Here is an 18967-nt window from a genome sequence, read left to right as displayed (position 1 = left end):
AGTTTATCCCACGTATCCATGCACATTTCTGTTTAGTTGTCACATCTTCAGAGTTTTTGAATTACTTAGTGAAGATGTCTGTAAGGCACTTGTGTGTTTTTGTGACATTAATTCATTCCTACCGTTCTGTTTGTCATGCATGCTTTCCATGTCCGTTAACATTTGGTTTTCTTTTTCCATTTCTCTTTCTCCATGCCACTGTTCCAGCTCCAAGCTCTCTGAATACAGATTTTGCAAACTTTGATGCATTTGGAAGTTGTAATGCTTCTGATAATTTTGGAGGTTTCTCCTCAGCAAGTCTACCATCTTTCCAGTCCAGCAGTTCAGGTAGTGATCGTTGTAACTGCCCAGTTTTGCATTTTTAGTGTGTGTGTGCGCGCGCGTACTAACCAGTATTGACAAATTTCATTTTCTCATATTTTTCACAATTGCTTCTAATTCTTTCTTTTTGCACTCATTCTATCACATTTAAAGTATGTAGATAATCAAGCTACTTAAAATGGTTTTAAAAAAGAAAAGTAAAAGAAAATAGCTTTAGTAATCTCGATTTAATTTGAATTTTGTACACAGCTTTGAGTACAGGAAAACATCTCTCAGTACAAGAGCATTTGGAAGCATAATTTAACAACAAGAGACATTGTGATATGTGAACAGATGACTAGACAGATAGCCAAAGAAGATTTTAAGAAACATCTTAAAGGGAGAGGGACGAAGCATTAGAAGAAGGAGTTCTGGAATTCAGCTAAACAGGAATGTCATTGTTAGATCACTTAAAATCAGGAATGCACATGAAATGAGAATAGGAGAAGACCTGGTCATAAATTATTCTAGAGTTGAAAAAGGTCACAAAATTGAAGGAAAGTCAAGGCAATGAAAGGATTGAAAATTTTGAAAACATGTTGTTGGGGTCTATTATTAAGGATGAGATTTTTGGGATACTTGGAGGCACATAATGAAATCGACTGAAGTCAGCATATTTCGTTATTTTGCCTGACAAATCTGTTAGAGTTCTTTGAGGAAATAACAGGCAGGATAAACAAAGGAAAATCAGTTGTTTACTGTATTTTCAGAAGGCCTTTGACAAGGTGCCACACAAGGCTTCTAAACAAGATGTGAGCCTATGGTATTATAGGAAAGATATTAATTTGGGTAAAAGATTGGCTGACTGGCAGGAGTCAAAGAGTGGGAATAAAAGGAGTCTTTTCTGGTTTGCTGGAGGTGACTAGTGGTGTTCTGCTGGGATTCGTGCTGGGACCGCTTCTTTTTAAGTTGTATGTCAATGATTGGATGACGGAATCGATGGCTTTGTGACCAAGTTTGCAGACGATACAGAGATAAGTGGAGGCACAGGTAGTGAGGAAGCAGGGAGTCTGCATGATGGCTTGGACAGTTTACAGAAGTAGCAGATGAAATATAGTGTAGGGAAGTGTATCATCATGCACTTTGGTAGAAAGAATAAATGCTTAGACTATTTTCTAAACAGAGAAAATTCAGAAATCAGAGGTGCAAACAGACGTTGGAGTCCTTGTGCAAGATTCACTAAATTTGCCGGTTGAGTCAGTGGTAAGGAAGGTAAAACCAATGTTAGTGTTCATTTCAAGAGAACTAGAATATAAAAGTAACTGTGTAGTGTTGAGCAACACACTCAAAAGGCTGGAGGGATTCAGCAGGATCGATGGTGTTTATGGAAATGAATCGAAGTTTTAGGCCGAAGCACTTCATCAGGATTGGAAGGGAGTAGAAGGTGGGGCGAGGGAAAGGAGTACAAGGTAGAAGGTGATGGGTGAAGCCAGGTGTGTGGAGGAGGAATGAAGTAAGAAGCTAGGAGATAGGTGGGAAAAAAAGGAATCTGACAGGAGAGGGTCACCTTGTGTTTATGTAATGCTGAGGATTTATAAGGACTTGACCAGAACATTTGGAGCAGTTTTTAGCGCCTTATGTAGAACAGATGTGCTAGCCTTGGAGAGTGTCCAGAGGAGGTTCACAAGAATGATCTTAGGAATGAAAGAATTAACATATGAGGAATGTTGGAAGGCTCTGGGCATGTACTTGCTGGTGTTTAGAAAAATGAGGGGATCTCATTGAAACCTCTCAATTAATTAGATGGGGAGAGGATGTTTCCTAAAGTGGGAGTGTCTCGGACCAAAGGGCACTGCCTCAGAATAGAAGGATGCCCCTTTAGAACAGAGATGAAGAATTCCTTTAGCCAGAGGGTGGTGACTCTGGAATTCATTGCCACAGACGGCTGTGGGGCCAAGTCATTAGGTACAGTATATCTAAAACGGGGATGGATAGGTTCCTCATTAGTAAGGGCATCAAAGGTTGCGGGGAGAAGGCAGAAGAATGGGGTTGAAAAAGATAATAGTCTATGATAAAATGGTGGAGCAGACTTTGGGCCAAATGGCCTACTTCTGCTCCTATGCCTTATGATTTCACTGGCTAACAGCCATAACAAATTCATATAATACAGAGAAACATCATTCAGACCATTGAGTCTTTATCAGCTTTTAGAGTAATGCCAATGATCCCATTTCTCCACGAATTTCTATGTAAGCTATTCACTGTATTGTCCATTAACTTCCCCTTTGGTATGTGGGAGGAAACAAGGCAGCATTGGTCTTGGAGGGCATGCAAATCCACATCTGAGATCAGAATTGAACGCAAGTCACTGGAGCTATGCAGTACAGGTTCTAAATGCTGCCATCAGTCAGCACATTGATCGGTAAACTTGCAATTTGATATATCAGGAGCAAAGTTTTCAAGCACTTGGTTATGAAAGATGGGAAGCGTACATGGAAAGCAATGCATAATTTCTAGCAGGAAAATAAGCTGAAGAAAAGGGCCGATATCAGGGTAATACAGATAAAAAGTGATTTTGGTGATGTTGAATATCAAAGATTTTGAATGGCCTGTTCAGCCTCTGATATTGCTAAGGACAGCAATGCGGAGAAAATAAATTCTACATGTAGTAAATTTAACTTGATAATAAATCCCAGCACAATAGAACAAAATTTGACAAGATGTCAGTTAAGGATATAGTGGGGCAGAAGATAGCTGCTTTTATCTTCTCAGTACAGACAGTCCCTGATTTATATATGGGTTTCTGTCCTGAGAATTGTCCATAAGTTGATTTCTCTGTATGTCAGATATATTTGTTTACTATCGCTACCCATATCATATCATTCTATGTACACTTGTAATTCTTTCATTGAGTAGTCACCCCAGCACTGCCTTTAACTAAACTAATGGAACTATTCAGTCACTAGTTAATACTTTTAAACACATTATTAGTAGTAGCTTGAAAAATACTTTTCAATATTTAGGAGAATCTACACACACTTTAAGTCATTTCATTCATTACCCAGGGAACTCCTGTATTCTTGTAGGAACAGTTGTTTCAGTACGAAATGTCTGGTGTGGTGTGGTAAAAAGGAAATGGTGATGGGAACAGGTAAGGAAGAGATGATGTAAACCTGGGAAGTGATTGGTGTACATGTAGAACCTGATCCCTGAGGGACTCTGGAGAAAACTTAAGATACTGAACCAAGGATTTTTTGAGAAATAAAGGCATTGTGGAATTGGTTTTCAACTGACCTAACAAGCAAACAATGATAGCTGGAATTAAGAACTCAAATTGGAAACTGGTCCTAGGGACCTTTTATTATAAGGTGAGGTTGCAAAATCATGAAATGTTTATGTTCTGTCTAAGCAGATCAAATAACCTAATACTCCTTAACCTTCTACCTTGCCAATATCTTTTTTTTTCCCTCTGATTCATGCAGAATTTTGTGTAGGGTGTCAGATTCACCTGTTGAAACCACCTGAGCTCATAGTGGACTTCCAGGGCAAACATTTTTGTCATTCATTTAACCATGTTTACAACCATATGATGAATAGTTATGTAACCCCATTTTCCTTGATGGAGTTTATTTAGCCACTTAAAGCCATCTGTCCTGCATGCATGTCACAAGAATTCAAATGTGGGTTTCTCAACAGTTATTAATTTAGTTAGTTTTCGATACAATTGAGGACGACTATGGGTAACTGGCGCTGAAAAGGCATGGGACTTAACAGTTACGATCATATTTAACAGCGGGCCAAGTATACCTATTCTTGCACCTACTTTCTTGTGTTTATGTGAATACTCATCAAGACTTTAAATATGTGGCTTGAGTGCAATTTCTTCATATCAGTGGTTATGAGTTTTCCACTTGGATGTGCACAATGTTAGTGTGACAAGGATTTAGATCTCTGCTGCTTTTTATAAATGTTTTTATAAATTTTAATGTGGAGGTAAGATAAGGTTTAACATATTTGGAGCGTAGAACAGCAATATAATCATATAACCCTTTAACAATTACAGCACGGAAACAGGCCATCTCGGCCCTTCTAGTCCGTGCCGAACTCTTACCCTCACCTAGTCCCACCGACCTGCACTCGCCAATATTATCTGTTCTAAGGAATATTACCTTACTTAAACGCATATAGCCAGTAAACATTAGAGCAGCTTCTTAACAGTGTGTGCTGCGGTCCAAATATGCTGGGTCATCATTGAATGCTCATATTTCATGATAGTGAAATGTGCAATGATACCTTATATCCTGCAAGTCCACAATACCCTCACACAGCATGTGCAGATTTAGCTATACGTACACGAGGCCTTTACACATTAGTACAGTGCAATTTGACTTCAGTTTAATATCACTAACATATGTTTTGAAATTTGTTTTGTGGCGACATTACAGTGTAATATACATAAAAATATAGATTATAATATTTACAGTATATAATTAAGTAGTGCAAAAAGAGTGTTATAGTAAAGTGTATTTTAATTGTGATTATGAAATTAGCAAGCTGGTTTGATCCTGAAGGATAGATCATACAAATTCTTCTAGGGTAAGAATACACCATTGATGTTCCACAGCAAAGGTATGTGAAAACTAATTCATTGTGCCTTATTTCCCCATTCTCGGCAAAATAGCTGGCGGAATAGAGCTAATTTTTCATCCAAGTTCTGAACTGCTTTCTGATATGTATGCATATATATAGCTAGGGTGCTTAAGACTTTTGCACCGTACTGTATAGATTTTGTTGGTTCAGTTGTTTATACAACATATGAAATCATGGTCTGTGGTTTGTGGGAGTGAGGACAGGAATTGTCAGCACTTGGCGTAATAGCACTGTTAAACTGACAGCAGCTTGGGCTGAGCATGAGATTAAAATGTGTATATTGCTGTCATTGCTTCCCTGCGGTTGCAATCTCCTGAGATGTAATCAGAGCAGAATTAGTGATTAGTTATAAGCTTCAGCAATTACGTGTTATTGTTTGTAACATGAATTTATTGTTGAATGAAATATAACTGTTTATCCGTGGTGTATTATGGAATAATTACTTATTCGTTTTTCTGGCAGCGACAAACTGGGCTTCTGTATGTTAATTTAATTCCCTGTTAAATATCTTAATCTTTTTCCAAATAGAATAATTTATTTTGAGACTTTGATATTTCAAAGCTTCTGCCCTGATCCCAAGTGTACTGTCTAGATGTTGACTTTCTTCCCAATGTTTAGAATAGTAAAAAAAAAGTGATAATTTTGCTTCCTAGTTTAGATTAATGAGTCTTTATTATGGCTGTAGGCCACAGTTGGCCATTTTTGGCAAATGATTACAGTTCCTGTTGGTGAGTCTGCTTAATCTTTGGGTAGGTTTTATCATAACAGCATCTCTCCACCGGTGATAGGACGGCACAGGCCTATATTTTGTCATTCCCACGGCACATTGATGATCTTTCCCAATCTTTCTAAGTGAAATGAGGATCACATGTGTGCATTAGAGGGGCATTTGGTCTGGATATTAATGCTCAACTTTGAGTAGGATTATTTAAAAATGGAATAATATTCCAGCATATGGAGGCTAATCATTCTTTCGTGAACATTGTGTTTGAATGGTTTTAGACTGGACTAGTACCCGCAAGAGTTAAGCCAGATGATCCTTAACCATTTCATGAAATATCATTATTGTGAATTATTTAGTTTATGACATATTTTTGATGTAAGAGTAAAATGTTCCATGGTTTGGCACGTTAAACTTGCTGAGATTGTTGTGTTTGAATTAAATTTAAGTTCTTCTCACCAAACATCAAGCATTAGGCCAATAAGACAATGAAATTAGCAATAAAGACACAATTTTCGCAATCTAGTCATAAAAAACTAATCCAAAGATTATAAACAACTACAGGGCTACTTGCCCTTTAACCACTTTATGTCGCTTTAAAATAATAAACCAAGCTGTATCACTCAGATATTAGAACAAATAAGCAAAAACCTGGACAAAAAGAGCCTGAGAAGATCGAGTAGAATTCACAGCTGCCCATGGTGATAATCAAAAGGCTGGAACTTGAGATGGAGGTTGTTGGGGTGAAGGATAATGTACAGCAAGAGTAAAGCCAGCAGGGGATGCAAGAGCTTAATTTTAATATTAAGGGATTGCTTAACTCAGACCCAGTGTAGAAAAGCAAGTATGGGGGTAATGTCATGAGTTTAAACATGAGCAGCAGAAGTTGTGATTAGCAAGTTCCACTTAGAAACCTGTTGGAATAGACAACTATAGAGGCTTCAGCACAGGTATAGTCTGCATTGAATGAGTTGGGCCTAATACAGGGATGCAGATAGTGTGGTTCAAGTGCAGTTATCAGAGGGGAGTGGTGTGTTATCGCATAGATGTGAAACCTGATGCTGATTATGTCGGCGATGATTGGCATGTAGTTGGGAAATAGGAGGAAGGCAAGATAGGAACATAACTAACACTGTGGGGAGAAGGGGGGGAAGCCATTGTTAATAATGTCCTGGTGTTAGTTGTATAGACGAGAATGGAACTAGGTGTGCAACCGAAGCCTGCTGGATGATGCTGTCATCAAAGATGAGGACTGCCGGCAGGTTGAGAAAAGGAGGAGGGATTGTTTACCACTATAATAATTACATTTGGATGTAACTTGGACCTGATGGAATGCACCCTCGAGCTCTGAAGGAAGTAGCTGGAGAGATTGTGGAGGCATTAACAATGATCTTTCAAGAATCGATAGATTCTGGCATTGTACCGGATGACTGGAAAATTGCAAATGTTACTCCGCTATTTAAGAAGGGTGGGAGGCAGCAGAAAGGAAATTATAGACCTGTTAGCCTGACATCAGTGGTTGGGAAGTTGTTGGAATCGATTGTTGGCAATGAAATTACGGAGTACCAGAAGGCACACGACAAGATAGGCCAAAGCCAGCATGGTTTCCTGAAAGGAAAATCCTGCCTGACTAACCTACTGCAATTTTTTGAGAAAATTACAAGCAGAGTAGACAAAGGAGATGCAGTAGATGTGTGTACTTGGATTTTCAGAAGGCCTTTGACAAAGTGCCACACATGAGGCCGCTTAGCAAGATGAGATCCAATGGAATTACAGGGGAGTTACTAGCTTGGGTGGAGCATTGGCTGATGGGCAGAAAACAAAGTGGGAATAAAAGGATCCTATTCTGGCTGGCTGCTGGTTACAGGGGTCGGTGTTGGGACCGTTACTTTTTACAATGTATGTCAATGATTTGGACTATGAGATTAATGGATTTGTGGCTAAATTTGCTGATGATACAAAGATAGGTGGAGGAGTGGGTAGTGTTGAGGAAACAGAGAGCCTGCAGAGGGACTTAGATAGTTGAGGTGAATGGGCAAAGAAGTGGCAAATGAAATAAAATGTTAGAAAGTATGGTCATGCACTTTGGTGGAATGAACAGGCAGACTATTATTTAGATGGAGAGGGAATTCAAAATGCAGAGATGCAAAGGGACTTGGGAGTGATTGTGCAGGATATCCTAAAAGGTAACCTCCAGGTTGAGTCGGTGGTGAAGAAGGCGAATGCAATGTTGGCATTCATTTCTAGAGGTATAGAATATAAGAGCAAGGAAGTGATGTTGAGGCTCTATAAGGCATTCGTGAGACCACGCTGGAGTATTGTGTGCAGTTTTGGGCTCCTTATTTTAGAAAGGATACACTGACATTGGAGAGGGTTCAGAGAAGATTCACGAAAATGATTACAGGAATGAGAGGGTACCGTATGAAGAACATCTGGCAGCTCTTGGGCTGTATTCCCTGGAGTTCAGGAAAATGACCAGATTAGATATGGCAAAGTTATTTCCCATGGTAGGGGAGTCCAGGACAAGAGGGCACAACTTCAGGATTGAAGGATGTCCATTTAGAACAGAGATGCAGAAAAATTACTTTAGTCAGAGGGTGGTAAATCTGTGGAATTTGTTGCCACAAGCGGCTGAGGAGGCCAAGTCATTGGGTGCATTTAAGGCAGAGATAGATAGCTTCTTGATTAGCCAGGGCATCAAAGAGTATGGGGAGAATGGCCTACTTCTGCTCCTATATCTTATGGTCTTAATTTGTGACTTTTTAGTTTTAGTTATCTGCCAGGAGTTGAAACTGGTTGAAAGGATAGAAATATGGAGTTTGAATAAGATGGGTATGAATTTAAAAGACTCTAGGTTGCTAAAGTTGCAATGATGTTTGCAATTAAACTTGTTAATAATAATCAATTTGTTCGAACTAACTGTGGCTGAATGGTGCTAAGGTTTCTGTAGAGCTGATTGCGGACTTTTCTCCAAATCCTCTCGTTCTTCTCTCATCAGGTGGAGCCTCTGCATCAACAAATGCTAATTTTGCAAATTTTGATAACTTCCCAAAATCTTCTAGTGCCGACTTTGGAGCTTTCTGTTCTTCTGGAAGTGACACATCAGTAATCAAAGCGCAAGCTGTTAGTGAAGATAAATATGCAGCCCTCGCCGACCTGGATAATGCTTTCAGCAGCAATACACAAACGCAAGGTAAAATCTCTCGGATATTACTCAGCTGTAGTAAGGCATTGAATTACGGGGGTGTCAGTAGTAGAGTGTCAGAATCGGATTTATTGACATTGTCATGAAATTTGTTTTGTTGCAGCAGTTCAGTGCAAAGACAAAAAATTACTATAAATTGCAAAATTCATATGACTGACAGGTTGACTTTGTCAACCTGCCAATCATCAGGTCATGCCTCAGGGACTTGTGCTAGTATTAATTTGTGACTGTAGGTGTGGATGATAACTATGTGCTGTGTGTGATTGTGTACTGTGTTTTGCACTTTGACCGCAAAGGAATGATGTATACCTGTGTACAGTTGAATGACAATGAACTTGAACTTGAAAACAAAAAGTGCGCAAAAAAGGAATAATAAGATAGTGTTCGTGGACTGTTCAGAAACCTGATGGTGGAGGGGAAGAAGCTATTTTTGAATTGAGTGTGTCTCTGTCTCCTGTACCTCCTCCCTGATGATAGTAAAACGAGGCCATGTCTCGGATAGTGAGGGTCCTTAGTGATGGATGCTACCACCGTGAGGCTGCACCCCTTGAAGATGTCCTTGATGATGGGGAGGGTTGTCATCATGATGGAGCTCGGTGAGTTTACAACGTCCTGTAGCCTCTAGCTATTCTGTGTATTAGAGCCTCCATACCAGACAGTAATGCAGCCAGTTAGAATACTGTCCTCTATACATCCATAGGAATTTCCAAGAGTGTTTGGTGTCATGCCATATTTCGTCAAGCTTCTAATAAGATATAGCTGCTGGCATGCCACCTTTGTGATTGCAGCAATATGGCTGGGTCCAGGGACTTAAAGCTGCTTCCCCTTCAGTGAGGACCGATGCGTGGTGTCAGCCCTTCAATACCTAGTCACAGTCTAGATTATTGCATGTCACAGACACAATGGAGAACTTGCAGCACCATCACAGGCACATAGCATCATATAATCGTGAATTATACACAATTTTACAAGAATGCAATTGAACGAAAATACAGGGGAATAATTATAATTTTGAGGAAGAGGGTTGGTCTCAGATGAATCCATAGAAAGGGTGCAGAGAAGATTTACAAGCATGTTGCCTGGATTGGGGAGTATGCCTTATGGGAATAAATTGAGTGAACTTGGCCTTTTTTCCTTGGAGTGACGGAGGGTGAGAGGTGACCTGATAGAGGTGTATAAGATGATGAGAGGCATTGATTGTGTGGATAGTCAGAGGCTTTTTCCCAAGGCTGAAATAGCTAGCATGAGAGTGCACAGTTTTAATGTGCTTGGAAGAAGGTACAGAGGAGATGTCAGAGTTAAGTTTTTTATACGGAGAGGGGTGAGTGCATGAAATGAGCTGCCAGCGACAGTGGTGGAAGCGGATACGATAGGGTCTTTTAAGAAACTCCTGGACAGGTACATGGAGCTTAGAAAAATAGAGGGCTATGGGTTACCCTAGGTAATTTCTCAGGTAAGGACATGTTTGGCACAGCTTTGTGGGCCAAAGGGCCTGTATTGTGCTGTAGGTTTTCTATGTTTCTATGAATCATAATATTTCACTGACATCCAAAAACTCGAAATAGGATTGGAAATACCTATCTGGCTTGATGTCTGTCATGTTTTCAATGTCATGTTTATGTTCGGTTCCAGAGATCTGAATCCAGGTTAACTTTTCAGTGTGATACTGAATGTCGGGAGTGATTTGTGTGAGGCTAAACAGCACTCGCACTCTCACTCTCATGGTTGGGTTTAAATGACCCTGTGGCTACTTTGAAAGCAATATTTTTGATGGAGTAATATTATATACATCTATCAGCATTGTTTAGACTATTTATGCTGATTTGGCCAGCTTTTTCCCCACGTAGCAGCAGTGGCTACACATCAAATGTGCTTAATTGGATGTAATGTGCTTTGGCAAGCCCTGTCTTGAAAGGAACTACATAAATACGTGTTTCTTTTCCCGTCATTCTGCTCAGCTAAAATGAACAGATAAACTGCAGGCTACTTGGTTGTGTTGGCAACACCTGTCCCGATGCCTGCTGAGTTTTTTTGTTAAAACCATTCACTACTAATCAGACCATAACATTTGTTGAGGGATATTTTGAAATCCTTAAATTTCATAAGATTCAGCAATTAATGAGTCACCTATGATTAAACAAAGGTTTGATTGATCTTTCCTACCATGAGATGAATTATACTGTATTGTGGGAAACTTAGTAGGGTAGACTCACATTTTAGCACAGTGTGTGGCAATGTGATCAAGCACAATTTCAGTAAATAAAACCATTTCAAGTTCAGAAAAGAGATGTTATTTAATTTTATATTTTAACAAAAGATAATATTGGATGTTATTTTAAGCTTCTGAAGTTTTCCAGGCTCCATAATCATATCTTTGATATATTTTCTTCTCTCCTACATATAGGGACAAGTAGTCAACTAACTAATTTCGGCTCAACGTCTGTTGGATCTTCAGTGATAACTGCCAATCAGTCAAGCTCGGCAAACAAGTATGCAGCACTAGCAGACTTAGATAATATGTTTAGCCATCCGGCACCCTCTAGTAATGTATTTAGTACAAGCAGGTAAGGTGCATTGTCTCCTGGCACCTTAAGATGTAGACTTTCGAAATTCAAATCACAAACCCTACGTGCAGCTAAGTAATGATCTTGAGGAGTAAGGCCAAAAGCCAGTTAAACCACACAGTGAAAATCTTACCTAGTGAATCAGCTGCCAGAGAGGATTTTAAGTGAAGATTCTAGTGGGGCATAGGTTGCCGACAGCAGCTTGCCAGCGTCCTCTCTCTTGGACAATTTGTCCCCAGGTGTAACCCATCTTCGAATATCCATCCCCGCCTAGAGATCTGGTCTTCGGTGGCTCTGTTAGCATTTCTCTAACTCTGGGTTTTTACAGGGTGGGTTTTCCGGACCCATGCCCAACCACCTGCCTTTTGCATCTGAGATTGGGACCATCCATGGTGGAAATTTGCTATAAAATTTTTAGATATGACTTGGCTTCATCACAGTTCAGTCATTACTCTCCTGATTATAATGCTTGAAACAATACTAAATCACTAATAAATACAGTGCCATGCAAAAGTTTGGGCACCCTTGGTCAACATTTCTGTTACTGTGAATAGTTAAGTGAGTAGATGATGAACTGATCTCCAAAAGTCATAAAGTTAAAGATGAAACATTCTTTTCAACATTTTAAACAAGATTAGTGTATTATTTTTGTTTTATACAATTTTAGAGTGAAAGAAAAGAAAGGAGCACCATGCAACAGTTTGGGCACCCCAAGGGATTTGAGCTCTCAAATAACTTTTACCAAGATCTCAGACCTTAATTAACTTGTTAGGGCTATGGCTTGTTCACAGTCATCGTTAGGAAAGGCCAGGTGATGCAAATTTCAAACCTTTATAAATACCCTGACTCCTCAAACCTCGTCCCAACAATCAGCAGCCATGGGCTCCTCTAAGCAGCTGCCTAGAACTCTGAAAATTAAAATAAATGATGCCTACAAAGCAGAAGAAGGCTGTAAGAAGATTGCAAAGCATTTTCAGGTAGCTGTTTCCTCAGTTCGTAATGTAATTAAGAAATGGCAGTTAACAGGAATGGTGGAGGTCAAGTTGAGGTCTGGAAGACCAAGAAAACTTTCCGGGAGAACTGCTCGTAGGATTGCTAGAAAGGCAAATCAAAACCCCCGTTTGACTGCAAAAGACCTTCAGGAAGATTTAGCAGACTCTGGAGTGGTGGTGCACTGCTCTACTGCGCAGCGACACCTGCACAAATATGACCTTCATGGAAGAGTCGTCAGAAGAAAACCTTTCCTGCGTCCTCACCACAAAATTCAGCGTCAGAAGTTTGAAAAGGAACATCTAAACAAGCCTGATGCATTTTGGAAACAAGTCCTGTGGACTGATGAAGTTAAAATAGAACTTTTTGGCCACAATGAGCAAAGGTATGTTTGGAGAAAAAAGGGTACAGAATTTCATGAAAAGAACACCTCTCCAACTGTTAAGCAACGGGGTGGATCGATCATGCTTTGGGCTTGTGTTTCAGCCAGTGGCACGGGGAACATTTCACTGGTAGAGGGAAGAATGAATTCAATTAAATACCAGCAACTTCTGGAAACAAACATCACACCGTCTGTTTAATAAAAGAAAGTTGAAGATGAAAAGAGGATGGCTTCTACGACAGGATAATGATCCTAAACACACCTTAAAATCCACAATGGACTACCTCAAGAGGCACAAGCTGAAGGTTTTGCCGTGACCCTCACAGTCTCCTGACCTAAACGTCATTGAAAATCTGTGGATAGACCTCAACAGAGCAGTGCATACAAGACGGCCCAAGAATCTCACAGAACTAGAAGCCTTTTGCAAGGAAGAATGGGCGAAAATCCCCCGAACAAGAATTGAAAGACTCTTAGCTGGCTACAGAAAGTGTTTCAAAGCTGTGATACTTGCCAAAGGGGGTGTTACTAAGTACTGACTATGCGGGGTGCCCAAACTTTTGCTTCGGGCCCTTTTCCTTTTTTGTTATTTTGAAACTGTAAAAGATGGAAATAAGAAACTAATCTTGCTTAAAATATTAAAGAAATGTGTCATCTTTAACTTTATGCCTTTTGGAAATCAGGTCATCTTTTACTCGCTTAGCTATTCATAGTAACAGAAATTTTGACCGGGGTGCCCAAACTTTTACATGCCACTGTATATGGATTACTCTAATTAGAATTACTATTAAATTGTAGCTTTCTTTACAATGTATTTACAAATGCCTTTTACAAACAAAGACATAGTGGAGTCATTATTCTTTCAGTTGTTCTTTTATATAAAAAAGTAGCCTGTTACTACCATCTGATTATGAGAGCAGGCTGAAGTAGGTCAAATTGCCATGGTCTGTCACTTCACAGGACTCAGTCCCCACTGCATTTGTACTGATTGGGAGATCCTTCTCTTATTGTGATGTGATGTTTTATTTTAAGCTTGACCTTGGTTCTTTGGCCATTTAAGACAGCATTGCTCTTGATGTTGAAGGATCTTGTACAATAATAAATATTTAAGTTGTGAGGTTTTCCATTGTACAAGGAGACTCAATACAGCTTACCACTGGGATTTTCCACCCCCCCCCCCCCCACACTCTTACAACACTTAACAGGAATCTTTACCAGTTCTACTTTTCCTTCAGCTGGGACTGTAAATCTTGTATGGCTGGAAACTTGAGGCTGCACGTAGCTAAGAAGCTGTGAGTCTAAGTGTTAGCTATACTACTGTATGGAATTAGACTTTTTTTTAAACAACTTGGAAGTTGCAGAATGTAATAGTTCTGAACATTGGCACATTTTTCACAAATATAGATGTTAACTGGGAAGTATCCATGTTACCCATTAAGTTTAGTACCAGGCGTAGAATGAGTTGAGCAGAGTTAGACCAACTTCAGTAGTCCAGAGTATTCACTCGAGTTGAAAAATATCGCTTACAAAATAAGGAAGATCTTCACATCATGAAGCCTCAAAAGGTTTTAAAAATATTTCAAATAATTCATTGATTCTGGGAAAATAATGCAAAATAAAATATTCAATAAGGCCATGGGACATTAAGGGAGTTAGTAGCTGGGTTATTTTTGTTTCATCCCCATTTACAGCTTATTTAAGTAGAGATGAAACAATGTTATGGTCATAATAACAATAGAGGAAAGAGCCAAATTGCTCCTATTTCATCCTGGTGTTTTTTTTTTTTGCTTTGCTCTCAAGTTACAATAAATTCTTTGGAAGAAAAACCTATTGGGCAGCATATTGGAACAGCTGTAAGCTGTTATTTTTGCAAGTCATAGTCCGTATTGATCTGTTCTCCTTGGGCTTCACAACCTCCCTAAAAAGTGTCTTAGGTTGGATTTCTACCCACAACCTTTTCTTTGTCCCTGTTTACTCCCATATACAATGATTTACCTGTGAGGTTCCAGCCAGGTATAGAGATGTAATCAGCTTTTTTTTTTCATTTCAATAAATGAAAAATGACATAAAGTTCATGTAGACACCTTCCCATATAAGGGTATAATAAATCGAAAAAATTGGGCTTCAACACTCTGATCAGAGAGAGTCTGTCTTTGGAATGGCATTAAAACTTGCAGGTTTTCATTTTATTCATGATAATCAAAATCTTCCTGTGATTCATTACCATCGTGGTGATTCATAGTTATGTGTACTTGGAAGCTGTTATAGTAACAACTTTTTAAAAAGTGGGTCATTGAAATATCAGTTTTATAGTTAGTAATTTTCAGGGTTGGAAGCAGAACTCTGTTCAGTGTTCTCTGAGACTTGAGTGTGGAATATTTCAGTTCATTTGGATTAATACTTGCACAGCACAAAACTACACAATGTTTTCTGCAGATTGCGTAGTATGTTGTGCTGCATGCAATTATAGATTTAAGTGAAATGAAAATTAGTTTTGTTTGCATTTGTTAAGACTCCACACATCATTTGGGCAAGGAGAGAAATGCTGATAGTAAAATCAGATGTTTGCCTGTCCCTCCCAGAGATTTCAGTCCAGAACTACAAGATCTTCACTTACTGACCCAGTAAAACATCCAACCTCTCTGCCCTTTGCTGCATTGTCTCTCTCTTTCACTACAAGTCGTATCACAGGTTGGTCTACTTTGTGGGTAATATAGGCGGCACACACAGATTGTCCAATGTATTCTTGATGCAAAAAAAAAGCCTTTTCATTAGTTTGACAGCGAGATTTTGCATGTCTTTAAATATCCTGCAATGTGTTCAGATTCTGATTGAACATAGTTGCTAACTTTTAAAGAACTAACATAAAATTATATTAAGAATTACGTTAAATATAACAACATAATGAAAATACCAGGCCCTTTTAACCACAGTTAAAAGACACATAACTAACAACTTGTTTTCAATAACAGGTCTTTTTAAAGAAGGCTTGTTCCCACTCCTTAAGAAACTACCTACTAGTTAAAATTACTGGTCTGTTAATTATAGTTCTAAACTACTTCAAGCTGAATATGATGTTTTGAAGATTAAACTTAGACAGGAGAGTGCCAGCATCTGATGCTGTGCTTGGAAGTTGCAGCCACATTGGGACTGAACTTGCAGCATAAACGCTTAGAACAGTCCACAGTCCTGGCCTGTATGTGTGTGTGTTGTATCCAGCTCCGAGGGGGAAAATTACCTAATCAAGTCAGTGGTTTGATCAAAATTCACTTTGACCAGCAATCTGTCAAACACCTTGAATCATGCAGTTAAATTCTTTCCTAAATAAAGAATGTGCTGCTGAATAAAAGTAAATGTGAGTGAAAGCCCCTTGAATTGAAGAGCTGCAGTAAAGGTGAAAAAGTTTAATGTAATGTGACCAAGAAAATAGCTACCTTCTGACATTGTGCCCTTGAGTTCTGCCCCAATTTGGGCATTTAACAAATCCGTCGAAGTTTCTTTTGATAGCTCTGCCAAATATTAATGGTGTCCTGGTCTAGATATTGACATAATTACAGGCTTTCAATATCTGTTTAGATAGAATTTAAGATGAGAAAAACTGTTTTCGCATCACCAAAAATGACAAAAATCCTAATTGTTTGTGTGGTATTTCCCACTTACTGCCCATTATGCCACTGGTGTTTAGGACAGTAATGAAGGTCTTCCATATCTGGTGGTGCTCAGGGCTTCCTTCATCGTGTCTGTAGCTTGCTCTTGGTTTTCACTACTGTCATTCGTGCAAGTCCCAGGTGGAGACTCAGGAATACGGATATAAAAGAATTCTTCATTGCTGTTTCCATAACAATTTTGTTTCACCAGTCATCAGGGTTGTTGGCTTTGAGCTGACCATCCCACCCAACCTAGAGTACCAGTGGACCATTCTTTGTCTGGCCTCTGTTTGGCATGGGTGACAGAACCAAGAGCCAAAGCATAAAGCCCTGACTCCAGCCAGGATAATGGTCAAGTTATTGAAGCACGTAAGCCTCCAAACCATGACAAGATTGTAGTCCTCTTGGAGGATTCCCCACTTAGTATATATTAAAATCGTATTTTATTTCATCACCAAGAAACACTATTTTCTAAATATGGGCTTTTTGCAATTTAATATGTGGTGTTTTTTTTCCAACATGCCTTCTCTTAGCTGCTACGATAATGCTGCTGTCCAATGGACCTGGACTGAACATGCCCCTGTAGTTTTAAGCAGTTGGCTCTTGTGAAATGCTACAGTGAGGGGCAAAAACAGACTATTCGACCAAGCCAATCTGTGCTGCATTTTTTGCTTCCCGTGAGCCTTCTCCCATCTCTCCTCATCTGTCTTTGTTTGAATGTACCAGTGCTTTCCGAATAACACACAGCACCTTGCTTGCCCCTAAATATTATGAGTTCAGATTAGGATTGTTCCTCTACTTTGGATTTTTCTCAGTGACCTATAAACCTAATGCATCTTTTAAAATACCTATCACTAGTTTTCAAGGATTCCATTCATAATCAGTGGAGCTTGTTAATGCCCTGATATATTCAGATTTTCAATTATTTAAACCATTTCCGTTTGCTGTCTATGAAACACCCTAAAGTTATTACATGTTTAATAGTTCTATCTATTCTAGTGTTACAGGCAAGGGTTTTCTCTCCTTCCTAAACATCATAAGAGAGTGAATCTACGCATCTCTTCACAAACCTGAATATACCGCCTCTGGTTGAAAAGAACTGGAGATGACTCAGCAAAGGGGCAATCTTTATAGACACAGTAAGTGAAGATCACACAGACCTGACCTGAAACCTCTTAAAGGAACAGGTATATCTGATTTTTCCCAGTTTACATATCTCACTTCACTCATGGTATATGGAGTCTAAGCTTCTTTTAGTGAATGGGTTATTGCACCAAAAGGTGAGTAATCCACCTTCATAATGGAAGTTGATTACAACCTTTTTGTGATGAAGTGCTGAATATGATCAGCTCTGAGTGTCCAGTCAAGACATTGCATTATAAATGGTTTCTATGTTTTCTGTCCTCCCCAAATGCCCAGTCAAACGATTCTTGCTCCAACTGTTGTTAGTGTTGTCATTTATTAATGGAGAATGGGAAAATGGCAGTCTTGATGAAGTCTGTGAACTTTTGATTCTAATGCCTTGCTCTTCTATATTACATTTGGAGACTGTTGTAAAGATCGTTCTCTCCTGCAGTGTGTTTGGGACAGTTCAGAGTGTTACAACAGCGCAAGCTCACCCTGGAGTCAGTACGGCACCGGCAACATTTGGAGGTGAATAATTTCTTTCCCTTTAACAAATGAAAACATTTGACATAATAGATAGCTTGGTGTCGCATCTAGTAGAGCTGGTATCTTACAGTACCAGTGATTAATCCTAATTTTCACTGCTATCAGAGGGGGAGGTTCCTGTGACCACATGGGTTTCCTCCAGGTATTTTGGTTTCTTCTGGCATCCCAAAGATTTGAGGTTGGTCTGCTAATTGGCCACTTTAAATTTCTCTTAGTGCATGTGTGTGGTAAAGTTGATAAGATTGTGGGGGGAAATGGGTGTAAAGGAAAATAGTGAGGAATGGGATTGTTTTTATTTTTGTATTTAGTTAGAGACAGCCTCTTCCGGCCCCTCAAGCTGCTCTGCTCAGCAATCCCCCAACTTAATCCGAGCCTAATCATGGGACAATTTACAATGACAAATTTCCTACCAACCGACACATCTTTGGACTGTGAGAGGAAACCGGAGCACCCAGAGGAAACCCACACGGTCATGGGGAGAACGTACAAACTCCCTGCAGGCAACGGTGGGAACTGAACCCAGGTCACTGGTACTGCAAGGTGTTGTGCTAACCACTACACTGTCGTGCTGCCCATGTGGGTGCTGCCCATGTGGGTTGGCATTGACTTGATGGCTGAATGACTTCCTTAAGAGGGGAAAAATGGAAATATTGCAAGTCTTTTTGCAATTAAACAAATACTCTAAATTTCAGATTTGCGTATGGTGATAAAATGCCATCTGTATTGTTAGCTGGCCTACTTTCAATGAGAAAAAATAAAAAGCACCGGATCTTTCACCATTTGTTCTCCCAACAGTTTTGATATATTCTTACCGCAACCTTTACTGATCAGCAAGTGATT

The 18967-nt window shown here is 39.4% G+C and overlaps 1 protein-coding gene across 5 annotated transcripts in view; it reads left to right on the top strand.

The window, feature by feature from the left end:
* Positions 1 to 18967, top strand: part of agfg1a (ArfGAP with FG repeats 1a) — a 67071-nt gene that overhangs the window by 25531 nt on the left and 22573 nt on the right. For 2 of the 5 annotated variants that reach the window (XM_063045486.1, XM_063045485.1), the window contains exons 6-9: positions 208 to 327; positions 8670 to 8864; positions 11281 to 11365; positions 18033 to 18109. In XM_063045486.1, coding sequence (XP_062901556.1) covers positions 208 to 327; positions 8670 to 8864; positions 11281 to 11365; positions 18033 to 18109 — 477 coding nt within the window. Of the gene's footprint in view, positions 1 to 207; positions 328 to 8669; positions 8865 to 11280; positions 11441 to 18032; positions 18110 to 18967 lie in introns of all 5 variants that reach the window. The other 3 variants (XM_063045484.1, XM_063045483.1, XM_063045487.1) reach the window with 2 other exon arrangements.

The sequence above is a fragment of the Mobula hypostoma genome, chromosome 4 (genome assembly GCF_963921235.1).
Source record: "Mobula hypostoma chromosome 4, sMobHyp1.1, whole genome shotgun sequence".
NCBI classification, from domain to species: domain Eukaryota; kingdom Metazoa; phylum Chordata; class Chondrichthyes; order Myliobatiformes; family Myliobatidae; genus Mobula; species Mobula hypostoma.
This window is presented reverse-complemented; position numbering and strand designations above follow the sequence as displayed.